General features: G+C 38.6%; 1 protein-coding gene across 2 annotated transcripts in view; it reads right to left on the bottom strand.

The window, feature by feature from the left end:
- Window positions 1-25941, bottom strand: part of CERT1 (ceramide transporter 1) — a 159072-nt gene extending 133131 nt beyond the window's left edge. The window contains exons 1-2 of one of the 2 annotated variants that reach the window (XM_036763328.1): window positions 25124-25941; window positions 16353-16487 (exon numbers count right to left, since the gene is read on the bottom strand). In XM_036763328.1, the coding sequence (XP_036619223.1) occupies window positions 16353-16487; window positions 25124-25219 (231 nt within the window). In that variant the 5' untranslated portion in view covers window positions 25220-25941. The remainder of the gene's footprint in view (window positions 1-16352; window positions 16488-25123) is intronic. The other variant, XM_036763324.1, reaches the window with a different exon arrangement.
- Between the last annotated feature and the right edge of the window lie 1604 nt (window positions 25942-27545).

Here is a 27545-nt window from a genome sequence, read left to right as displayed (position 1 = left end):
GTTGAGGGTAGAATATATTTCATTACTTTTCCTCTGAGAACCCTGCTGTGGCTCAGTGCTGCTTAGCTCTTCCTTCCTCTCACACCTCCAGTGCCAAAGTTCCACAGGCCTCCAGGCTGCTATCATTATTCACCTTAGCAGCAACCATCCATTGCCACTCTGCCTTATCTTCTTCTCTGTTTCCCTAGCCAACTACTTCTGGAACCATTTTCCGCTAAACCACTTCCAACACTATATATGGGACAAGGCATTTCTGTCTCCCTAAAGCAAATGTTCCCACTCTTTTGTGAGGCAAACTGAAGATGTTAAAATGTTTTCAACTCTAGTTAAAAATGTCATTGACATGTAATGATAACACAAAAAAGGTCACTGAGGCAATCATTAATATACAAGCCTCCCACATTGGTTAGGTCAAGTAAATAGTATTTTTGGTTGGTCTCATTCTCCTTATGGTTTGATTCTTAAAATGTCCTTGGGATCCCTTGGGTATTTTTGTGTCATTAGTATTTTATGTTAACTCCATTTACCTTAACTGCTTCTTGCTTTTTCACAACACAAAAATGCTCAATATTTCACTATTCTTGAAATTTTATAAATTATTTATATTCTAATCATAAGCTATAATTATTTTATGATGGCCTTTTGGAAATACTTATGGGTACTGCAATAAAGACAATCAAATGTCTCATGAAATTATGTTTCTTGTTGTTTATGGGCACACAGAGGATCCCGCTTCAAATCATGTCTCTACAAATTAACAGCCTGCATGACAACTTCTTTCAGCCTCTCAAAGATTCCTCATTGGTAAAATCAGAAGTCTGACTAGATCTGTAAGACACCTTTCTAGCTCTAAATCTATGATCCTATAACTTAGGTTTTATTTACAGCAAAGTCAAGATTAGTACAATTCAGCTCCTTATGCCCACTCATTGGTCACTAGATACAAGCTCTCACATAATTATAATAGCTAGAATTTATATGGCACTTTAAGACTTGCAAAGCCATGTTATCTCACTGGATCTTCATGATAACTCTATAAGGTAGGTGCTATTGTTATAAGATGAAGAAACTGAGGCTAAGAGGGGTTAAGTCGGTCAGTCAATAAACATTTATTAAGCACCTACTAAGCTAGGTGGTTCAAGAGTCAAGAAGACTTATCTTAGTGAATTCAAATCCAGCCTCAGACACTTACCAGCTGTGCGACCATGCGAAAGCCACTTCACCCTGTTTGCCTCAGTTCTGCATCTGTAAAATGAGCTGGAGAAGGAAATGACAAACCACTCCAGTATCTCTGCCAAGAAAATCCCAAATGAGGTCATGACGTCAGATATGACTGAAAGGACTGAACAACAAAAATGCAAGTGCTGAGGATATAAAAAGGCAAAAAGATAGTCCTTGCCCTCAAGGAGTTCGCAATCTAATGGGGGGAGATAAAAAGCAAACAAATATGGACAAGTAACTCATATAAGGATAAACAGGAAACAACTGAGGGAAGGCACTAAAATTAAGAGTCATTGTGAAAGGCTTCTGGGAGAAAATAGGATTTTTTTTTAGTTGAGACTTGAAGAAAGCCAGAAGGTAGAGATGAGGAGGAAGAACACTCTAGGCATTGGGGACAGCCAGAAAAAAATGTCCAGAGCTGAGAGACAGGGTGTCTTGTTCATGGAAGAGCAAGGAGGCTAGTGTCACTGGACTAAATAGTTCATGAGATGGAGTAAAGTGTAAGAAGACTAAAAAGGTAACTGGGGGGTGGGGAAGAGGGGTTGGTTATAAAGGGCTTTGAATACTACGCAGAAGGCTTTTCATTTGATCCTGGAGATGGATGATGGAGATTCACCGGCAATTACTAAGTTGCAGGGCATAGAGTGGGGGAGAGGGGTGGAAACACTTGCACTTTGGCCTCTGATTTGACCAGGGTCACACAGCTAATAAGAACTGCATGAGGTAGGATTTGAACTGAGGTCGTGATTTGAATCCAAAGTTTTATCCACTGTGCCACCTAGATGTTTAACTGTTGATACACTTAGAATATCAACAGTTAATATTTATATAACATCCAAAAGCTATGTGATTTTTAACACCCTTTGCCTTTTTTTTTTTTGGTCATTCTGTCCAGGAGCATGCAAAAAGTATGGGCCAGGTATGCTGCCAAATATGAGGAGGCATTCTCATTTTCTTTTCCCTTTAGGGGAAGAGGAAAATCATCATTTTGTGGGACATTTGGTTATTTTGTATTACAGTTCTCAGAAAAATTTTTTACAAAAGACCACCAGGAAAATAATTTTAGCTCAGGTTTAGAATATGAAGTAATTTACAAAATCTCCTTCCCCTGAGGACAAGATTCAATGGATGTGCTGGCATAAGCCACCCATGATTCATGAAAGCCTATAACTGCCCTTTCATTGCAAGAACTGAAGGTTATATTTAGAGAATGGTACATTTTCAATTTTTCTTTATTTCATGGGTTGCCAAAGGCAATGATTTTTACCACCAAGTGGCTATCTAGCTAGACTGCTGCTCAGAAAGAAGACACTGTTAGATTCCAGGACTTTACTGAAATAGCAAACAAGGAAATGAAATGGGAGGGGAAAGGGAAGCAAATAATCACGGAGAAGTTAGAACATTTATTTGCAGACTACATTAAAGCACAGTTAGAAAACCCAAAAGAGTCAACAAAAAATGTGGAAATGAATTCTGGATTATCAGAAAAGCACAAGTCATCACAATTTCTACATGCTTACTATTTTGCTATATTAGTAAAAGCTGGGAAAACTGAGAGAACTACTTCTTGCAAAAATAACATTAGATACTTGGGCGTGTATTTGGGCATGTACCTACCAAAGACATTAACAAACATTAGGAAAACTCTCAATAAAAACCATTTAATAGGTATAAGAGAAGAATGAAACAATTCAAGATAAATTTGATGACAGCATAGTATAGTGGGCAAAAAAGGGAGAGGACATGGTAAAAAAAAAAATCCTGCCTTTGATGCTTAGTTCCTGTGAATCTTTGGGAAAGTCACAACTTTCCTGGGCCTCAGTTTTCTCACAGCTTCTCATTTCAGTTAACCCTTTGAAAAATGAGGGAGCTGGATTAGATAGCCTCTGATGTCACTTCCAGCTTTATACTTCTATGGTCATTGCTAGATCAAGTAAATAAATGTATAGTTAAAAAAAAAAAGGCAATACCATCAAAAAAATTTCTAGATTTTTGTGTCATGCCAGTAGAATAACAACTAACAGAATATAAGAAAAAATGGAGATGGGCTTACATTGCCAGATCTTGAATATTGCCAACTACTTAAGGGTAGAGACTGCCTTTTGCTTCCTTTTGTAGTCCCAGCGCTCAGCACATTGCTTGGCACATAGTAGGCATTTAATTAATTTTTTTGACTGACTGGAGCATAGTAATAATTTTAAAAAACCTATCTGATGTCAAAGAAGAAATGAAAAACAATTCAACAGAACAAACTAGATCATACAGAATTGGAGTTACAAAGCAAAATACATTTGAGAGACTGGTATTCTATATAAATCCAAGCTAAACAAATAATGGCCAAGGGAATGGACCAATTTTCCTAATATTTTTCACTTAATAGGAGAACATGATGAAATAGTATTTGATTCACATTTCATACTACATATACTACCATCAATTCAATTGCATCAGTCTTCTACATATTTTTAAACCACCATAAAAATACAAGAAAATGGAATGATTCTACAATAACTGTAAAGAGAAAATATCTATTCAACTGGAGATAAAACAGATGGATTTAGCTAAATAAAAATAAGTTGTCCAAACAAAAAGTGATATATCTAGAATGAAAGGTAAACAAATTGTTTACTCATTTCCCTCTGCACACTGGTCCAAGCAGGAGAATTGGAATGCTCCTTGCTTCCAATTGTCATTCCTAGGTTCTCATCCTACCTCTATCATCAATAACATCTTCTCCTTTAAGGTTCATGCAATCCATATCTACCACTCAAACACATCTCCTCCCTCTCCCTCCCCCCCACCATTATCTACAGATCTCCAGTTTACTTCCCTTTCAACCTCCATGAATTCAGTACCTTGCTTATAATTTTTCTCTCCTCCCTAACTCCTCCCCTCATTGTAGGGAACTTCTACATATGCATGTATATGTGTATATACATATATACATGTATCAACCTATATGTAATATTCAATATATATAGAGAATATGTATCTATTTTTATATATATACACATACACACACACACACACACACACACAATTTGCGCATGCATGCACAAATGCCTTAATCATTCTACTCCAATCTCCAATCCCCATGGACCCTACCTCTACCTCGCTCTATTCTACCTTAACCAAAGATGAAGATGTTTATACCCTTGATCTTTCAGCCACAAATACACCACCTCCACATTCAAGGATTCCAAAATCCATTTATTTGACCACGATCTATTGACTTTCTTATCTTTCTTCCCTTACCAAGCTTTACTCTTCATCCACACCATGTCTTCCATTTCCTTAATCCCTCAAGCTCTCTTCTAGGCTATAATCCCTACACTGGCCACTCTCTTCTCTCCAGTTCAGCTTTACATTGTCCTCTTCTGTTAATGAGGCCCTGGACCCCTTACCATATTGCATCCTGCCAAGCCTCAGCCTCCAATCATTCCCCTTCACTCCTAAACACCTGCTGCTGAATAAAGGTGGAAAAAAATAATGAAGCCATTCTGACTAGGTCCACTACAAATTTATAGTAGTATAAATGTCAACCAAATACTATTTCATCACATTCTATCCAATGAAAAATGTTGAGAATGTTACACAACCTCAGCTGGGCCCTCGCTGCTATTAGAAATTGTTCTATACCGCCCTTATCACCTCACTATCCTACTCTCCACAGCAGCTCTTCCAAAAGAGCCCTTGTATCTCTTTTTAACCCTCATCAAGCCTTCCATGGGCCCCCCTGTTTCAACAATCCAGCTAGCGGCTGCTGTGAGGGTGTAAAGCCAACAACAACCAGCTCACAGAATGCTGCAAGACCAGGTCCTTTTCATCTGCTTTATTAAGAAAAGCAACATTAAGGGGTTAACAATCTTACTTTAATCCAGCATACAAATATCATTTACTTAGTTCAAGGGAAAAAACCAGCACCCTGAATTGCAGACCACATACAATTCTTAGTTATCAACATTTAGGTGTTCAGCCAGGGAGCTCATTATACAGGCTGGCCAAGAGTCACGTGCCACTCCTGCTGTGGCTCCGAGCTCCCAGCAAGAATGCTAACCTCTGCGCTTATATATCCTGTTCAGGGCGGAGACCTCACCCAGGCTGGGCATGGACAAGTTCCCCAGCCCCAATATCACATCAGATACAAATCAATGGCTCCCAATTGTCTCAGTGCTAAGAAATACATTCAAACAAAGGCCAGAATCACTAAAAGTCAACAGCAAAAAATCCCACTTTAATTACTATTACACCCCCTTCCCCCACCCTCTGAGCTTAGAACCTTGCTTGATATTTTACAGAAACAACTGAAGCCATTTGCCCTGAGATCCCTCCTCTTCTTTCTCCCCTCTTCCTCCTCTCATATCACTCATATGCCATCTGCCACTATCTCTCCTTTCACCCATCTCACAGAAAGAGGTGTTCTACTCTTTACCAAGGTAAACTCCCATATTTACACAAGCCATCCCATTCCATTCAACTCTTCCAACAGACTTTTAGAAACTGAAAACTGAAAAAACTGAAACTGTTCGTTCTCTCATTACTTCTCTCTCACATCTTCAGTCTCTCTCTCTCTGTCTACTGGCTCTGCTCCTACGGCCCACAAACACGCCCATGTCTCCCTCATCCTCAAAAAACACTCTCTTGACTCTTCCACATGACTAGCTATCATCCTTTATCTCTTCTGTCCTTTGTGACTAAACTCCTTAACAAGACCTTCTACATAGGTGCTTCCACTTCCTCTGAATCTTCCTCTCTTCTTAATCCCTTACAATCTAGTTTCCAATTTCATCATTCCATTGAAACTGCTCTCTCCAAAGTTACCAATGATCTCTTAATCAACAAATCCAAGGGCCTCTTCTCAATCCTCATTCTTCTCAACCTCTTTGCAGCCTTTGAAACTGTCAATCCTCTTCTCCTTGACACTCTCTTCTCTAGGTCTTTAGGATGCCACTCTATCCTGGTTCTCCTCCTACCCATTGAACTGCTCCTTCTGTCTCCTTTGCTGGATCTTCATCCAGATCACATCCTGGATCATCTTTTCCATGTATACTTCACTTGGTGATTTCATCAGTTCCCAGAAATTTAAATTATCTTCATGCTGATGATTCTCAAATTCATCTATCCTGCCCTAACATCTCTGCTAACCTCCCCCTTATTGTAGAGGGCAACAACATCTGCCCAGTCTCTCAGCATCACAACTTAGAAGTTATCCTTGACTCTCTCTCCCCCACATCCAATCTACTGCCAAGGGCTGTCAATTTCACTTTTGCAACATCACTTGAATACATCCTCTTATCTCCTCTGACACTGCCATCATTCTGGTACAGGACCTCATCATCTGACATGGACCATTGCAATGAAGTGTGTGCTAGTAGGTATGTTTGCCTTGTCTCTCCTTGCTCTAGTCCATTCACCATTCAGGTGCCAAAGTGATTTTCTTAAAGCACAGTTCCAAGCATGTTGCCCTCCTACTCAATAAATTCCAATGGCTATCAACTCCATGATCAAATATAAATCTTCTGTTTTGCATTCAAAGTTCTACATAACCTAGCCCCTCCTCCTATTCTTATCCCTTTCCAGTCTTCTTACATTCTCTCATGCACTCTTTGAGTGCACACTAGTGATATTAGCCTCCTTGCTGTTTCAATAACAAAACACTCCAGGCATTTTCTCTATCTATCCTCCATTGCTTGAATGTTTTCCCTCATCACCACCTCCTGGTTTCCCTAGCTTCCTTCAAGTTTCAAATAAAATCCTATCTTCTACAGGAAGACTTTCTCAACTCCTCCTAATTCCAGTACCTTGCATCTGAATCTATTAATTATTTCCTATTATAGGTTGTTCAGCCACATGTGTTTGATTAGTGTCTTTCCTATTAGATTGTGAGCTCCTGGAAAGCAAGAACTGGTTTTTTGTTTTGTTTTGTTTTGTTTTTTGCCTCTTTTTGTATCCCTAGCATTTAGAGTGGTGCTTGGCACAAAGCAGATGCTTAATAAATGTTTACTGACATAATGACTGAAACAAATTGGTGAAAAAAAAATACCTGCCAGAAACATTTGGTTTTTTAGGAAATCAGAAAAATATACAAAGAAAAAATTTAAGAGTACAATACATTCTCTAATGGTAAATGTACCCCCATCATATAGAAAAAGATACAAATGCATGCTGATGCTTGTGGATCAACAGGCTCACTATTAGACCACTCCTGAATCTATGAATTTGTGTCATAATTAGAGGTAACAATATGGCAATTAAATGCTAAAACACTGGTTCATACACTTTGACCTATCCATTCCATCACTAGGACTATATCCCAAAGATGTTATTGAAAAGAAAGAAAATATCCTTTTAGACAAATGGTCCCAGCAGCCATATTCAGAATAGCAAAAAAAAAAAAAAAAATCAAACAGCAAAAATCTAAAAACTCAGGACACAAAAACTCTGGATACAACCATCGTACAATAATTGGGGAAAGGCTGAAACAGTTTTAACAAGCATTTTTCACCCTACTATGCTCCAGACACCATAGGCAGACAAAAACCAAACAGTTCCTGCCTTATCAAAGTTATATTCTCCTGGACACAATAAAATATTATTACATTCTAAGAAATGGCACTTTTGAGAAAAGATATGGGAAGACAAGTACTTTGTGAGGAAAGCTGAAAAAGAACACTACATTAAGTGCCTAGCACACACTAAGTACTTTAAAAATCCTTGTTGACTGGCAAAAATCTCCCCCACAAAGTTTAAAACAAAAAAGACAAAATATTCAAAAGGGGATACGAAAGTAAACAATGTTTCATTGTTATTGTAATAGTGACACATTTTAAGAAATAGAGTTTTTATGCATAGTAATTTTGTTTTTGTATTTGGATGTTAGGAACCATGAACAGCAAAAAGTTTACAAAAACGGAATTCCTTTGAGATAAGGAAACTGGTTTCTAATTCCTCACTTTTCAAGTGATTTTTTCCAAATAACTTATTACAGTGTAGAAGTACAAGGAAATGAAAGGGTAAATGAAGAAAGAACACTGACACCCAGAGCAAGGCATTTGTGCACTCTAGACCAGGCATTATGATTGCCACTCTTCATACTTACATCTCGTAAGTAACTTACCACCAGAGTTTACTATAACATCTAACTCAATCACTGAGAGTATTAAACAGCAGCCACTTGTAAATTTATATGATGTAATCCTCCTGACAACTGTACTAAGGAAATGGTAATATTGTTTAGGGGTTGGGAGTGGAGGATAACTGGCAGGGAGGAGAATGGAGAAACCCGTACTTTCAAAGAGAAGGCAGCACTACAGAACTTAAAGTTGTATGAGAATAATAAGAAATCAAGGGATCAAGTTACCAAAGAAATGTGAAGAGATGTCAAGCTGACTTCACGCACAGAAAAAGTGTGAGAAATATTTTCTACCTTTTACCTTGACAATACAGGATAGCCAAAAATCCAGAATTCTAAACTGTACCATTAATACTGCATGATAGGTTAAATAGAATCCTGTGGACTAGACTGGGTATCTATTATTTATAAAATTTCTATAGGAAAATGAGTGTTTGAAACACTGATTAGCTTATGAAAACTTTGTAAATACATTTCTACATTACAAAACTTTGTATTAGACAGTAAGTCATTATTTGTTGTACCCTTGAACAAATTATAACAAGTTTTTATTTAGGTTCTAAATTCTCAGTCTTTGTTTTTGGTTACTATTTGCACACCATAGAATATAAGGCAACTGGTGTCAAGCCAAAATTGCATTTGTTTCTCCTAGGATGAAAAGAGATTCAAACCTAATCATTCAGACTACCAATGACGTAGAGCTTCTTCTAGATAGCCCTCAGTACCCACAGGGTAAGCAGCAGAATTTAAAATGACAATCTTCTGCTAATTTCAAAGTATTCCCTTTCACTTATATTTCAGTATTGAAAGCAGCATCAGTTTAACTAGAGTTCCTGCAAGTTCCTGTACTGTTCAAAAGGAATTAAATTCCTAGCAACATGGTTTTATAAACAAACAATTCCAATACAACAAAACAGATGTCTTATGGAGTGTACAATCAGAGAATTTAACAGGGTATAGTACAAACCTGGGAATAGGTTCACTTGAAACAGCAATAGTGTGGTAGAAGGAGCAGTAACCTAGGAATCTGAAGACTTAGCTCTGCTAACCAGCTGTGTAACCATAGGCAAGGTCACTTCACTTTTTTATTTATTTATTTATTCTATGACTCTACAATTCATTAAAATGGTAACCAACTTTAAAAAATTCAGAACACAAGCATGTTTCCTATTGTAAAACCCAATTCAAAATTATTGATCATTTATATTTGCTGTTCTGGGATTCCTTTTGTACTATCAAATTTGATAGCATAAACAAGTACTAAGTGCTTGACTTATTTGTCCAATAATTGTTTGCCTCATTTTTATGTACAATGTCCTAATCTATGTAAAATTTTGTACTACGAGGCTGAATCTCTACTTAAAGCTTACTGTGATAGGAACATTCTTCTCTAGGCTCATTTCCACTTTGGAACTTGGTACCTAACTTTGAAATCTTAAATCCTCTAATAGTTTATCAACAACCCCAAGAACCTTTTAATAAACAAGTCAGAAAAACTACTACCACCTTGGACAAGGCATTTGGATGATTTTTGGAAGTGCTGAACTCTAAACATTATATTAATACCTATTCCAATCATTAGCCTAGCAGCTAATTAGGGGAATACTAGGGATACAAAGAAAGCATAAACATAATAAGCATAGTGGGATCTTGCATTCTCAACATTTTTTAGTAAAATTATCAATTGCGCATTATTGTTTAGGAAAAGTTTTTCTATTCCAAGACCCTCTGGAAGGATACTTTTGATGTGGAAATACAACCTTCTCATTAAAGATATTTTATAGATAGTAAGGTAGGCACATGAGTTAGTAGTTATTGATTTTCTCAATTACCTTTTGTTATTAGTGTTAATAACAAGGTTCTATGATTAATAATCATGCCAAACATCTTTTAATTAGACACCTTAAGAACTGATTCCTTAATATTCTCGTGTCTGTGTTGCTTCCTCCTCTGAACCACCTTCATTTACATTTGATCTAATCTAGCTTTTTGTTTTTTAAACCATCTTGGATCTCTTCAATCTTGGCTTTCTCTTCAATAATATTTCGACCTCTTCAATAAGCATATCTGAGACCGTAATATTTTAGTTCAAGTGTAATGAGATTCCACCATCCTTGATGAGGAAGTTTCCTATAAAATGACTTTTAAAAACTGAAAGAAAATACCTTAGCGGGGTCTTTTGAAGGAGAAAAATATGGTCCTAATACTTGAACCAGGGAGGGATAAAGCTAAGAAAGGACTCTAAGATCAAAGTAACTAACAAATATTAATGTGAATATTTTAATTAAAATCCTAGCCAAAAAGATTACAATATGTCCAAAAAGATATTCACTGTGGTATCACGAATTAGATTTATTCCACAGATGACTGCTATGATGTTAATATTAACACATTATATCACATTCAAAACAAATATAACCAAAATCATATAATTTTATCAAAAGATAAAGAAAAAGTCTTTGAGAAGGTATAATACACTTTTATGCTTAAAAAAAACTCTAAAAAGGACAGAAAGTAAAGATCTTAAAAAAGGGACAGCTATAAAACCAAAAGGTACCATTATATGCAATAGATAAATAATAGAAATTTTCCCAATAAATATAAGGACAAAACAAAGATACCTGTTATTACTTGAAATAGCTGCAGAAATCCTGGTGGTAGCAATAAAAGTAATTAAAAGCATAAACATTGGTAAAGGAAGAAATGTAGATAACATGGCTTACTCAGAGTACCCCAAAGAATCATGAAAGAAACTAAGGAAAAGATTCAGCTAAGTAGCAGGATGGAAAATAAATACCCTAAAATTGCCAGCATTATTATATAACAAAAACAAAATCTAGAAGTAAATACTAGAATGGGAAATTTCATTTTAAAAAACCTATAAATTGCATAAACTATCGGAGTCAATCCTACCAAATCATACTCTATACTTACATAAAGGCAATCAAAAGCACCTTAAATAAAAATATGATAACTAATTAGAGGGGCATCCAATGGTTGGGCTATAGCACTGTAAAAAACATGATGATGCTACCTCAATTATTTCATAGATTTAGGGTTATATCAAAAAACAAAGGAGATATTATAGTGCTAAACAAAATACAATAAAACTTATTTAAAAGAACAAAAGTCTAGAATCTCAACAAAAATGAGGGAAAAATAGAAATAAAGAAGGAATAACTCAAATTTTAAACCTGTAATCAGATTAGATTTTACTTTTTTATTTCTTTGGTGCCATTTCTACCTCTTAAAAGAAGATCAAACTAGATAAACAAGAATCAGTAACATTTGAACTCAATAACTCAGTATTTAAGAAACCTGAGAACATAAATTGCTGGGGATGGATTCCAAATGTGACAAGAACTGATGGGGAAACCTGGAAAGCTATATATATATATATATATATACACGCATATACATATACGCATATACATATACGCATATATATATACGCATATATATACGTATGTATGTATGTATGTGTGTATGTATGTATGTACGTACGTATATATGCAATAAAGAATTACTTAAAATCAAGAAGCATTCCCTGATGAGTGGCCAAAGGATAAGAACCAACAGTTCTTAAAAGAATTATAAAGTGCAAACAACTACATAAAAGATTGCTCCAAATCACTAATAAGAGAAATGGAAATCAAACTCAGCAAATGGATAAAGATGACCAAAGAAGAAAATAATACATATGGAGGGGGCTGCATGAAGATAGGCACAGGATATGGAGTTGGTCCAACTACTGTAGTCTTCTGTCATAACTTCCTAACAAGTTTTCCTATTTCCACTCTCTCCTGCACGACATTTCTTCATCAGATTATGTTACTCCTCAGTTGACAATTCTTTAATGGTACCCTAGCTATTAAAGTTGCAGCCAGGCATCCAGAGCCCTCTATAAATTGAAGTCACCCTACTTTTCCAGTCTTCCCTAATGGGTCTCCATATTATTCACCTCCAAAGCACTCTATGTCATTTCTAAACTGGAGTACTTGGTTTTCCCTACACATGTCAAGTACTGTTCTTACCTCCATGTTTTTGCTTGTTTCCCATGCCTGTAGTGTACTGTTGGGTACCACACTCGCCTCTCTGCCAAGTGAAATTCTATGTATACTTTAAAACTAGGCTCAAAAATCTTCTATGTCCTGTGATTCCCTTAGTCAGGAATTACCTACTCTCCTCTGACTTAAGAGTTCCTATCTACTTAAATATTATTGATATTTGTTTATTGTGTATCCTCCCAGCATACTCTAGGTAGAGCTCTGGCTTCACAAAGACTACATTGAGTCTTTATATCTATATCTTTTCTATCTCTTAGACAGTCTTCTGCATACAGGTGCTTAATAAAATGGTCTGTTGAATTCAATTTAAAAGTTTTATAGTTGTCTGATAATTAGAAATTTTATTTTAGAATGCAAAGACAAAAAAATAAAGATTCACTACTAAATATAAAAAATATGCAATTTAGGAATCATATGATACAAGACAGTTGTCCAAAATAGTGTTCTATTATTGCTAAATAATCTGTAAACACATTAGTTTTTCTGGTGATAATTTTACTAAGAGGGAACATGGCCCAGTAAAAAGAAAGTAACCTGAGTTAAAGTCCCCTCTCATCACAATTCTTGGCTGTGGAACCCTGGGCAGATCATTCAAGGTCTCAGTGTCCCTTACAACTAACTTTAAGACTAAGATGCAGAACAACTGTAGATCTGCACTGGTAGAGGGAGCCCATTACAATGATGACTTTACAGACACGGACCCTCCAGAAAATAAAACTCTGAAAGAAGAACAGGATGAGTGATAAGCAACCCCCAGTTCTTTTTAGAATTACAACTAACCAACTTAATCAATGATCAATGTTTATCAAACATCAAATTATTTACTACTAATACTTTAAGGTATCCAGGAGACAGAAAGTCAGTATCAGAAAAGAAAAATGCAGGAGAGATACTGTCATTATGCATAATCATATATAAAGTCAAATAGATCGTTATGAGTGAAATAAGAACAGAAACTGAATACCTAAGCTTAAAATGCTACTATAAAAAATTAGTACTCTTGCTGTGTCAAGTTTATTCTGATTGTCAATAAATTAACTATTCTTAAAAAGGTACATGACAATGAGATGCTTAACACACTTTCTTTTACTTGTCCAACCCTTAACTATTCAATAATCTTTAAAAGCTTCCAAGAAGCCACCCAGTACAAAACGAAGGCCAACTGGATTGTAGATGTCTCAATAACAAACTTTCAAAAGAAATCAGAACCAATACATCACGTTAATTTGGCTTTATGATTTAGGCAATTACTAGTTATTACTATTTAGGCAATATTAATTACTACTAGGCACTTTGATAACTATGTTTGAGGTGATTTTGCTTAAGTTTTCAAGGAATGTACTGAGGAAGGAAGAGCATGCTTGTTTAAAATGTATATAGTATCAAAATACAACTCAAACGAAGAAAGTTAAATAAGCACAAAGAAAAGTATTACATATACCCTAAATCCATAATGTTACTTTCAGCTACTAAACAATGATAATAAAACTAGCATTTATCAAGGTACCTAGTACGTAAAAATATTGTTCTTCATGCAAGGGATACCAAGACCAAAACCAAATAATAGGCTCTACCCTCCAAGAGATTACATTTTATGGGTTTGGGAGGGGTAATGAGAATAAAAAACATATATACAGGTAAGTAAATGAAAAGCTATCTAGAGACAACAATGAAAACTGAAGGAGATCAGAAAGACTTCACAGAAAAAAGAAACAACTGAGTTAAGTCTCAGAGGACGAATGCTAAGAGGAAAGAATATGAGTAAGAAATTCTAGGCTCATGAGTTAAACAAAAAGTATGAAATGCAGAGAATAGAATGCCAAGTTTGGCTGGAATTTAATGCATATGAAGGTGAACAGCATGAAATAAATCTTGGAAGGTAGGAGGGGTCAGATTGTGGAGGGGCCTTAAACATTTGGCTTAGGAGTTGGTATCTTATCACACAGTTGGACTTCTTAACTTCTTTTATGTCATGCACACCTTTGCTTAAGGCTACGGACCTCTTCTCAGAATGTTTACTACCTATATTCATAATTAAAGAAAAATGTCAAATTTCAGTTAGAGGTTAGTGAAAATAAAGATGTAATTTTTCCCCCATTCAAATTCATAGACTCCCTGAAATATACCCACAGATCCCAAGTTAAGAACCCTATTCTAGACACAACAGGGAGATACTGAATGAAGGCTTTCAAGCAGGGAAGTAACAGGGTCAGACCACAATTTGAACAGTTTGTGGAGGATGAATGGATAATCATGACTAGAGGATGAAAGAGCGAAAAAGCAAAGTGCATAGGGTTAAGAAGCAGGCAAGTAAAAGCAGCCTGTGTATAAGACCTTCATCAGTTTGGCTGTGAAAGGGAATAGAGACAGAAGATAGTTGAGGAGAGGAGAAGGTGAAATGATGAGGGAGATTTGAGTGTGTTTGTAAGAAATAAGAATTTGACTATTCCTTTCAAAACTGCTTATTTCTAGGTGGTTACAGAACTTGAATATATTCTTAAGAGCGATATTAATGTTGAAATAAATGGTAGATTCAGAATTACCAGGAAACTTGAGCTTTAGCATTGGCTTTACAACCAAATAATGCATGATTGCAAGAGTTAATTCCTTAGGCTTTGATTAGCCTGTATTATAAAATCTGGAATCATACTTGTGTCCTATCAAGCTTATAATTTTCCAGATCACATCTCTGTAAGCTAGCACTGACCTACTAATTCTAAAGAACTTGATATCTGTGCTACACGTAAAATTCTATTTTAGGAAATTTCAAAGAATTTGTTCTACTTAAAACCTAAACATAGGAAGGTGTGGTTACTTTTAAAAAATATGTTGATACAATATATACATTTTATTTGTAATCTTCACCTCAGGAGGAGTTCTGTGTAGTGGGATACTTTCTTCTGGTCTCTTGGAATACTGGGTATCTGGGTATAGATGAAGAATAGCTGAAACCAGGGGTTCACAAAAATGGCAAAATGTTTTCATATGTTTATTTGTACTGTCTGCTTTAAACATATCATCATCACGTAGGTCCTGTTGCTTCATTCCCAGATCATATCCTCTTCTTCCTACCCACTAATCTCTGTATATTTCTTCAGCCTCTCTTTCCTCCAAACTCTATCGTTTTTCATTCCCACTGGGTCTGCTAATTGCCTCATTCTCCTACTCATTTCTTTCACTCTGTACCCTACTAATATGAGACCTGAGCTACAAATGTAATTATTAAAACAGCTGAATCAAAAGTATTTATATTCAACATACTGACATAGAGACAAGGACTTATACCACTGAAGAAAAGCATATTTGTTAGTTGTTAGAGATATGGTGGCATCACCCTTCAGTCCCTTAGCATACTTTGCCTATATTATTAAATCTCAATGTTGGAAAAAAAGTACCAAAAGCACTAACCTGATCTCAAGATCTTCAATATGTTATGCAACAGCCCAAGATGATAACCATTTATTCTCTAAACATGAAATAAGTGGTAGCAAGTATGGAAAGAGTTACTGCCTAAAGTCCTAAGCTATTTTAAAAATTAGAATCCATATCATATATGGATAGACTGCATAAACCTTTGACATTACAGAAAAGTATATGAGAAATATTAGAAAGCTATCTCTTTCCCTTAATCATGTAACCCAAAATTATGTTAGATTTCAGTGACTGGTGTGAAACCTAAAGTTCACTTTTCAATTTCACAGAAAGTAATATAATAATTATTAGAAAACATCTTATTCTGAATAGAAAAAAGTATTCATTCACTTCTACATTTTAACACACCCTTTTCGGATTATTATTGATACTCCTTGGCTGCCCTCCTGGAAACCCTTTAATTCTTCTAATACCACCAGCAATTATGTATGTTATACAATGTTCAAAAAATTTGTAGTACAAGCATTTTAAGGGTAAAATATTTATTCAAGTGAACTTACCGTAATAACAGCCTTGCTGAGACAGATAGATCCCCGACATCCATACTCTGTTTCATCCTCAGACTTGTAGTAACTCAGAGTGTTGTTTTTCAAAACTACCCAACGATCCTGCCACCCATGAATGTAGTTTGTCCACTAAGGAAGAAAAGAAAAAAAAGACACCTGAATTTAATACTGAAGTCCAATTTACTGAACTCGTAGTTAATTCAAATTTTTACAACAGCGATCAAATCAAAACTCTCTCCCCAGCAGCTTTTAAATTAAAAAAAAAATGAAAACACAAAACAAAAATTACTTATAAGGGCCAGAAACTGGGAAATTCTTAATGATTTTCAGATTTTATAATATCTTTATGTTCACTTGTGACATAGTTAAACAATGTAAGATACACAAACTTTCCCTCCACTCCAGGATATGTAAGGACATATGAACTACATCTCAGGGTACCAAAAGAACTGGCAGGTGATTACTGAACCACAGTCAGTTATCTTTAGAAAAATAATGACACATAAAAGAGGTGCTATATGAACGAAAGGCAAAAATGTCCAAATCTTCAAAAAGAAAGAAGCAAATGTTTAAGCCAGTGCCTCCCCCCCTCCCCCGCCCCCAGTTCCTGGAAAAATTATACGTTATTAAAACACCTCCAGAGAGAGAACTGATGAACTATGAGTGCAAAGGTATAATTTTTTCACTTTATTTTTCTTGTCTTTTTTTCAATATGGCTAATACAAAAATATGTTTTGCATGATTTCATATGTACGATTGATACACTGCTTGCATTCTCAATGAGTGGGTGAAGGGCTGGAGGTAGAGAATTTGGAAGTCAAAAATTTTTTTTAAAAGAAAGTTAAAAAAAATGAACAATGACTATCTAGTAAAGAAGTGAATCAACATGGTTTTATCGAGAACAGATAATGCTAGGTTAACCTCCTCTCTCCTTTTTGGACAGAGTTACTAGTCTATAAAATCAAGGGAATGCTATATAGAGATCTCATTTCATTTATTTATTTAGAGACTAAATCTTCCAGGCTGGAAGTACAATACCATTCATAAACCAATCCCACAGTTGACTGTCATGGAAGCTCTGACCTGCTCTATTTATTTTTGGGGGAGGGGGGAAGGCAGGGCAATTGGGGTCAAGTGATTTGCCTAAGGTCACATAGCTAGTAAGTGTCTCAAGTGTCTGAGGCCAGATTTGAACTCAGGTCCTCCTGACTCCAGGGCCAGACCTGCTCTATTTCTGACCTGGGCTGGTCTGCCCCTCCTTAGGCAGCCTCATGATTAGTTTCCCACCCCGACCCCCATCCTCATGTGGGTACATGGCTTAATATGCCACCCTATAGGCTTTAGCTCTACTGCAGCTCATAATTTCAGATACCAAGAGATCCACCAACCCAAAACAAGGCCATATGACATCTACAATACTCTCCAGTGCAATTCAAATCAGATTAAAATGTAACTGGGAAATTTTTAACAAATGAAATAAAAATACAAGACATAGATTTTAAAATTAAGTCAATACAGCCACAGGGATGCTTGTACACAGACTAGTAGCCCCTATTTCTACTTGAGTTTGACCTCACTGCACCAGCCTCAGCCTCCCCCAGGAGCAAACCAACACACCCAACCTATCTAGATTTTAGCAAAGTAAAAAAATCTCTCATGCTATTCTTACAGAAAACATGAGGATCTCTGTGTTAGATGATACTACAATTAGGGAGATATCAAACTGGTTGAATTGTCAACTTGGAAGGAAGCACTCTAGGGCCTCAGCCCTGCACCTTTTAATCTTTAAAAAAAAAATAATGATATGATTATCAAAATAGTAGTAACCTGGGAAGGACTGTTTACAGAACAGATAACTGAGACAAGGTCCAAAAAGATCTCAGCAGACTAGAATGTTGGCTTGAATCTAATGAGATGAAATCTAGTAGAGAAAAACGTAAAGTCTTTATACTTACATTAAAAAAAAAAATTCACAAGCACATGTGGAATGGATAGAGAGCAATCATATGAAAAAGATCTGGGGGTTTTAATGAATTGCAAACTAAATATAAATCAGTATGACATGAAAGCCAAAAATACTAATAGGATCCTCGTCCCCATTAAGAAGTATGATTTCCAGGAAAAGGAGAGCATAAGCCTGCTGTACTCTCCCCTGGGTTACGACCACATCTAGAATAATGTGTTTACTTCTGGACATCACATTTTAGGAAGGACATTAACAAACAGAGGGTAATTAGAACATATCACAAGATTTGAAGGAACTGGAGATATTTAACCTGAAGAGAAGAATTGAAGTGTACATGAAAGCTCTTTTCAACTATTGGAAGGGATACAAAATGGATCAGGCTTATTCTGCTTGGCCACAAAGGGCAATATCAGGAGCAACAAATGGGTTGAAAGCTATAGCCACAGATTTTTAGCAACACTGTAAGAAATATTTCCTTACCATAACAGCTACCCAGATGTAGGGGAAGAAGAGAGATGGGAGTTTGGGTTTGTGATGGGTTTCCACTAACTAGGGGTTTTGCAACAAAGACTAGATAAATGGCTCTTGAACACACTAAGAGGGATTTTTGTTCACATATAAGTGAACTGGGTTCAGAGAAAGAAAAGGAAGGGTTCTTCCAGCTATCTTAGGGGTCTTTGAGTCCTCATCCCTCATTTTAGAGAGGGTATTACTTGGCTAAAGTCATATAGACTCTGTGTGGCAAAGACAGGATTTGAACCCAGGTCCTCTGACTCTAAATCCGGTGCTCCTATTGTGCTAGTCTGTGGTCCCTTTCACCTGTAAGATTCTGCATTTTGCTGTCTAAATGAACTTTACTCCTCTTAAATACAAACAGGAAGAAAAGTGGCTTGAAACTGAAGCCTTTTGGCACTAACGCAGCTTCTCTACTGTTCTTTAATTTCCCAGTGCAGAGCTCCCTTGATTCTTTCATTTGGGTACCCTCATCTTCACAATGTTTCTTCTCTGTTCTTCTTTCCTGCTTCACTCCTTACTGATTCTAATTCTTCATGTAATGAGCATTTCCAGGAAGCTTGAAGTAGAAAAAAGTCATGGCCATAAAGGTAAAACAAGTTTGCTTAAATGTTTTCCTCCTAATTTCTCATTATCTCATTTAACACCAATATTTCACCATCTGGTCTGAGGCCTATTTCAAGTCTAATTCAGCCTAATAATCTAAAATTATTGTACTTGTAACTTAAAAAAATTACCTCCACCAGTGATGTCATTAGTATAAGGAACTATAACAACAAAACTTAAATTCTTAAAAGTCCAGCCTGGAGCACTGAAAAATAAATGCCTAGTTGCAGGTCACAGTCAATAGGCATCAGAGGGATAACTTGACTAAGTCATCCTAACTCTGAGACCAACTCTTTTTCCACTATTCCATGCTTCTCATATTTGTTACAACCAAGTAATTTATAAATTAAATGTTACTACAATAATGACTCATAACACAAAGATCTGGAGCTACAAATGAGTGAAAGACCAGTAATCTAAAGTGGCTACAAATAATTTTTTATAGATACATAATTTTTAAGAGAATATAAAGAATTCAATACTACCTTGCATATTTCAGCTGTTTCCAGCACTTGTCTTTTCTATAGCAATAACTAACTGCCAGGCAGAATCATAACCCCTTAGGGAAGCATGAGGTTTTTACATATCAATACGCTACAGGTACATAAGTAAAATCACAAAACTTATAATAGACTCATTATCTGAACTGTAAAAATCCTTTCCTATTGCCTCGTCTTCTTCCAACTTTTTAAATGACTCCATCCTCTCCTGACCTTTTTGTATAGTACTTAAAACTCATTGCTTTAACTATCATATCTAAAGGGACCAACCTCCAAATCTGTCGTTCCAGCCCTGATCTATCATCCAAGCTCTAGTTCCATTGATTGCTAAATGCCTCCTTAGTATTGAGTTTGAAACTCAAAAGGGCATCAAAGTGCAAATATTCTACAATTCCTCTCCCCACCCTACCCCTGGAAAAAAAAAACAAAACAACTTCTATACTTTTCTGTTAACGATACCATGATTCTCCCAATTACTGGTTAAAATTGTTGAGTCACATTTGACTCTTCTTGATCCCTTAATACTAAGTCACCAAGTCAATTCATTTAAAATTAAGTGTTTATGTGCAAGTAGCTGATGAAAGGAAAGTTGAAATAACACAATCCTTGCCCCCAGGAAACTAAAACGATAATACAAGAGATATCGCATTTGCGCAAATAACTGTAACAAAAGGAAGCACAAGTGCAAGAGAAATCCAGAAAAGTGCTTGCAAAAATATAATGGGTTTTTTTGGCTGGGGGCGAGGAGGGGCGCACGGCAGCACAACATAATGATAGAATGCAAGGTCCCTGAAGGTGGAGAATGTTTCCCTTTTTCATCTTTGTATCCTTAGCATGGACCACATACTACGTGCCTAATAAATGCAGACTTGTGTGGAGAAGGTTTTAACTAAGCAGAGCTGTGACACAAGTGAAAGGGGCTCCATTCTAGTCAAGGAGTAGGGTCAACAAGGTGAGTACAGGCAGAGAACCAGGACAGGGACCGAACAAGGTACAGGGCTGGCAAAGAGTAATACGGTTTTGCCAAACCACAGAAAATGTGAAGTAATTTGAAATAGGACTGGAAAGGTAAACTAGAGTCAGATTGTAGAAGTCTCTGAATGTATTTATATGAATGTATTTATACATTATTAAGTAGACAACAGGGAGTCACTGAAAGTTTCTAAGCAAAGGAAAGATGTGATTGGAATAAAATTTTTTTAATCGCTTGGGAAACTGAAAAATGGACTGGAAAATGTGTGGAGTTGAAGAGAGAGGGACCTCACTCTAGAGTTAGAGGATATCAGTTCAAATCCTGTCTCTACTGTTTACTACCATAAGTAACCTTGGGCAAGTCACATTCTCAAGACTCAAAGTTTCTTATCTATAAGATAAGTTTCTTCTAATTAACATCTATGATCAAATGAAAAGGAGACCAGATGCAGGAAGAACATGTAGAAAGAAGGCTATTACAATTAACCCAGAGAGAAAAAGCTAAAACCTGGACTTGGGTCGCTACAGTGGGCAGGAAGGAATAAATATAAAAGATAACAAAACAGTAGAATCTATAGTGCTTGGGGAAAGACTAGAGAGCACCGGTGTATGTAACTTCCTCACTTAGTCTTAGCAGAATCCCTAGCTCCATTTAAAGCAGAGTTCAGGCATCACCTCCTAAGCAAGGCCTTCTCCAAACCTACAGTTATTAGCATTCTTTTTTTAAAAGCTATTTTGAAACTAACCTTACATTTACTTACCTATAAACGTGTCATATTCTGCTCCACCCCCCAGTAGCTCCTTGAAAGCAGGGACCAACACCCCCAAATCCCCAACACCTTGCACGTAATTATGTAATGTTACACAGACTTGATGTTGAATATCACTACCAAATAAATCTTTTAAAAACACTTTTTTTATATACTGCTTAAAAAGCCCAAATGCCTAGAGAATCAAGTTCAAATTTCTCACTCTAACATTTAATGTCCTTCATAATTGAACTCCATCTTTTTTATCCAAGACAGGTTGTACTACCCTCCAACTTAATTTCTGCTAAACTGGATCTCACCTACCATTCAAAGCAAATTCCACCTCATAAGTTTCCTGAATGTCACATAATGATGACCTTATATGGTGTCCCACACATAATGCCACTGGATCATACACTATCATTCATGTGCTATTTATCTGTTTAACGTGTCTGTCTTGTCTCTCTCAGTCAATCTATCAGTTTACTGGAGGCACAGAACATATCTACATTTTATAACTCACATATTATCTAAAACATTTAAGTCACACAGTACATATTTCAAATACTTCTTGAATAGTACCTCTTCTACAAATTCTGAGGTAAACTGTAGTCTACACAAACCATGAACTCAAATAAGATACTCACTGAGCTTTACAAATGCATTTACTAAATCCCAAATTGCTGGGATGACAACTTTATACTAGTGAAAATCCCCACTGTACCTCACACATTGAGAGATATTCATTACAACTATTGATAATCAGAATTACTATTGGGACAGTCAGGTATGTGAAACTATATCCTTAAAATACTCTAAAACCTGCTTAAGGAAATTACCCACAATTTCATGAGAAAAGTGCTTTCTTGACAGCTAACTTAAGTGTAGTTTCTTGATTACATACACTTTCAAGGCAATACTAGGAGGTCTAGGACTGTACTGGGCAAGGGGTTCAAAAAGCTAGGTTCTTCTACTTATCAGCTCCCCGATCCTTAATAAATAAATGTGTTTGACTCCCATTCCCTGGTCTGTAAAATAAGAAGGCTAAAGTAGATGCTCTCCTGAGCCTCTCACTTCTAACATTTGTTGACTCAATACAGAAACTGAATTTGAAAACAAAGATTTTTAAGGCCTTAATTTCTAAATTTTTTTTGAAGGGGGAAGGGAAGGCAGCCGGGCTTAAGTGAATTGCCCAAGTTTACACAGCTGTCTTGAGGCTGGATTTGAACTCAGGTCCTCCAGACTCCAGGGCCAGTGCTCTATTCACTACACCTAGCTGCCCCCTTAATTTCTAGAATTTGAAAGCTGAACCTTAATCAGAAAAAGAAGGTAAAAAGGTTTGTGAGAATTTTCTCTCAGTTTACAGGAGTGGGGGGGGGGGGGTAGGGGGAAGTGCTGACGCCATTAAAATCATTTGTACATTTCATTTTGTTAAGTACTTAAAATTAGTGCTTGGTAACCCTCCTAATCTGGATAAAGTAGGCAGTAGTAATTTGGAGGGTTGTATCCTGAGAGAGTAACCACAATCAATTATAACTGTGGATGCAAAGTAGGATATACAGTAGTTTATAGAGAGCAAGAGAGAGATGTAGATAGGTATTTGTGTGTGTGTGTGCGCGTGTGTGCGTGTCTATACACATATATGGTGGAGATTCTGCCTAGAAATACATTTTCCTCTCATAGAATTAAATAATGTGAATATATTGCTAACCATTTTTATCAAGATTAGAAGAGAATCAAACCCTGTCAGTGTTTTAAGGATCACATTCTTCTACTCACATGAAATTGAATGTGAGTTCCTTGTGATCAGAGACTTTTTCATTTTTGTTTTTGCATTCCCAGCACAGTACCTGGTAAATAGCAAGTGCTTAATAAATGCTTATTGACTGGTGGGAAACATTGGCTGTTATTCAAATATCCCAGTAGTGAAAATAAAGTTTTTCCAAAGCCTATTCAATTTAAAATGTGCTCAAAAACATATGTTCAATGCAAATTCCTGAGATGAGAGATCCAAGTTCCCTGTTCCCTGAATCGTATGTGTTGTGGTAGGGTTAAGACCCAAGAAACTTTGAATTGTCCCAATACAAAATATTATATTTAGTATGTCAGGAATTGCATCTTCCTTTCTAAACCCCTTTCAACTTTAGTCCATCGAGTGTAAAGCTAACTTAAGTTTAAGTACCCCATGAAATAATTCCACAAACCAGTCCAAATGGTTAACCAAAACTATGAACTATTGGAAGTACTGTAGATTTCTTAATACTCAGGGGCTGCACATGACCTAGTATCTCATGACTAGTATGACAAGTACTAGCTCCAGTCCCCTCTCCAGGCTGCTGGGAAAACAAATTTAGTCGTTAATACATATACATACACATGTATATATATATAGGCATGTATACATGTATATCTTATTAAATGGTGGAGACTCATACACTCGGGTGTGTATGTAAACATACATCCACACAAATATATTTAAATCAATACTGTCAGGGCAGAATGACACTTCACTCCTCTCTAGAAGTCTCCACCATTTAATAATCAATTAGGTCTTTTAACTCTTTACTCAGCCACAAATGCGCGGAGTGGAATGTGCAGTTACTTTTGCCAGGAGATACCACAGATCATACCAAACATGAATAAGAGATTTAGAACATTAGAAAGATACCACAGATCATACTGAACATTAGAAAAAGATCCTGGAAGTGCCCGGATCACTCTTCCCAATCCTCCTTCTCCTCCTCTCCGACCCCTAAGCTAAAGAATTTATTGCCAAGCGTTTCTTCCTGAACTTAAAGGTCGGGCTCCTGTCTGACGTGACCCAGGTTATTATGAATGTTTCTCCTGTGTCTGTCACGTGTACATCGAAAAGCTCGGTCCCGGGGAAAGGAAAGAGGGGGGGGGAGAAAAGGTTTCGAAAACCCTCCCCCCACTCTGCTGAATTCAGCGTTACCTCGGTCTAACCTGGAAAAATCCCCCAGCCTCGGCTTTTGGCGGAGGCTTCCACCTTGAGCGCCAGCCCCGCCCCCGGGCCCACACCTCCGCGATCTCTCCCCCCGGACCAAAGCACACCACCTTCTGACGTTTGGGAGGGCGGCGGCAGCCCCCCAGCCTCGGCTGGCGACGCTCCCGAAAGCCGGCTCAGCTGCTGCTGCGGCCGCCGCCGCCGCCCCCCCCCCCCCCACGCCGGGCTCTCCCCAGTCCTGGCTATGACACAATTCCTGTAACCCCTTCTTCCTCCTCCCTCCGCCCCCTCCCCAGCCGCGGGTAAGCCCCGCTATCCGAGCCGTCACCCCGCTCCCGGTCCCGGCCTCCCCAACAGCGGCCGCACTACCCAGCTCCGAGACCCGCGGGCTCCGGGCAGGGCCGGACCGAATCCCGCCCCGGCCCAGCCCACACCCCCGGCCCGCCAGGTAACGACCCCCTCCCCTCCGGGCCCGGTCCGGCCGGCGTCCTCACCTTGCTCAGGACCCCGCAGAGCTCAACAGGCGGCCCGGACTCGGTCTCCGGATCCTCCTCCGAGCCCGACGAGTTCCAGCTCTGGTTGTCCGACATGGAGGCGCGACAGCCGAGCAGGAGAGCGGCCCCCGCTGCCTGTGCTGCGCCCGCACAGGCGCCAAGTCCCCGAGAGGGAGGGTCCGGGGTCGGGACGCGGGTCCGCCCCGGCTCTGGGGGCAGGAGGAGATGGGACGGAGCCCGAGCGCCCGGGCGCCGCCGCGCTGCCGGGCACCGAGCGGACCGGGGAAGGAGAAGGAGCGGCGAAGGGAGCTTGCCCTTCCAGCTGTCGGCCGCCGCCACCGCCGTCACTCCTGTGTTCCTCCGGGCGCCGCCACCCAAGGCGCTCCCCCTTCAGTGCCAATGTCGGGGGAAGAAGGGGTGGAAGGGAAAAGGTGAGGGGAGGGAGGAGAAAACGCAGCTGCAGGGACTAGGGTCCGCTCACACCTCCGCTGCCGCCATCTTCCTGGCTCTAGACACTATTTACCCTCCCCCTTCTCTTTACCCCTCCCCTTCATCCCTCCCATTCTACCCGCCCCCTCCTCGGCCCGCCCATCGGCGTGTGACGCAACACGCACGGCTCAAGGAGGGGGCGGAGCCGCGGCTTCAGCGAAGGCGGAGAGGCGAGGCCTAATCTTAGTCCGCCTCCCGGCTTCGGGTGACTGGGGAGATGGATGTCAGAGAGAAGGGTTGGCCGCACTGCATGTTGGGAGGTGTAGTGTTCCGCAGAGCGCGCGGCTCGCCGGGAGGTGTAGTAACGGTTCTGAGGCCTTTTGGTGAGTGGGTCAGGCGGGGGCGGGGGGTGCCTCTTTATACTGGGGCAGGGGGTGGGCATCCTTTCGCGGCCCCTGGATTCCATTCCCATACATACCCTCTTCTCAACCCCTGGCCCAAAGCGTTTATGAAGGACCGCCTGGCTTCTGGCTGGACCGGACCGGACAGGACCGGACTTGAGCTCTTTCTCGTAGACTCTGGAGAGGCCGTGGCACCCTAAGCTGCCCTTTGGAGGGCTCTCGGTGATTACGCTGCTCCGCGCCCCCACTCCCTGGAGGCAGCAAGATGCCCCGCGTAGGCCCTGGGCTGCCTGACCCGGTGTGTCCGGGTGCCTGTGCGCGTGCGCACCCCTGAGAGCCCTGACTTGTACCGCGGAGGATGCCCGGGCATGTAGGGATGCTGTAGGAACTAGATGACAGGCAGAGGCGAGTAGGGTACCACTGGCGCCTTTTATCCTTGAGAAACCCACCACTGAGCATCTCGCATAGGGTCATTCACTCTTCTCCTCTTTATCTCCTTAGCACAATTCCTTGCATCTTCTGGGCACTTAAGAAATTGAAATTGAAATCAGACAGCCTTAGTTTTCTAAGTAAAATGGGCTTGGTAAGTTTAAAAGTTGAACTAGCTGGTAGTCTAGTGAGATTCAAACCCTTCCCCCTTCCCCCCCACCATGATCTTAGGAGAGGAGTTCTCTTCTGCCACTAGAGAGGGGGGAGGAGGAGTTGTCACCTTTCGTTTTCTGTTGCATGTACCTTCACCAACATATAAAAGTACAAAGCTGGAATTGGGGCAAAGTGACGGGGCTAGGCTCCAGGGTCCTTGCCTTCAAAGAGTAAGTACTCCTTCTGAAACTAGAAATGACTGCCTTTAGCAAAAGACCTTGTTAACAAGAATGATTGGTTAAAATAGGAAGCTACAATACAGGTGAACTCCATACCTCATATCCCAGTCCCCCCCCCCCACACACACACACTCTCACACACACATAGTAGGCCTTCTGTCCTAGGGTTCTCATTGCCCAAATTTTTTATCTTAAAAATATATTATATCCAATTCCCCAAAATTTACGTCATAAATTTGATTTGAGAATACATGTGATACTGGTTGACGTAAGCTGTATTTTTTGCGAAGCATCAGAATTACTTGTTTTGGTTCTGTCAAAATAGAAGCGCCCTACCCTTAAACTCCAGAGGAAATGTGAAAATTTCTGGAATCTTTTGTATATGTGTGTGCATTTGTGTGTTGTTTAAACACCTTAATTGGCACTATGATCATGGGCAAGATGTTATGGAAATTTTATGGGAGTGATTTTTGTGCCTCTCATACCCCAGAGTTTGTTTTGATTTCCTGACTTAAAAATCATGAGTTTTGAGTTGTGTGTTCTTTTTGGTTAATGCATGAAAGATACCTGTTTTACAATAAAATCTTCAAGTTGTATTCACATACTATGGAACCAAGTTCAAATTACTATCATTATTAAAGTGAAAGCTCTTAAAAATAAACTTGAAGCATTAAAAGTCACAGGTGTCATTCAGAAAATAAGACAGAAATGCTCTTTCATCTTTATTGGCTTACAAATCCAGAATGTTTTTCAAACTTAAGAGATATTGTA

The sequence above is a fragment of the Trichosurus vulpecula genome, chromosome 1, assembly GCF_011100635.1.
Source record: "Trichosurus vulpecula isolate mTriVul1 chromosome 1, mTriVul1.pri, whole genome shotgun sequence".
Lineage (NCBI taxonomy): Eukaryota > Metazoa > Chordata > Mammalia > Diprotodontia > Phalangeridae > Trichosurus > Trichosurus vulpecula.
The sequence above is the reverse complement of the archived record's forward strand: the minus strand, read 5'-3'. Positions and strand labels throughout refer to the sequence as shown.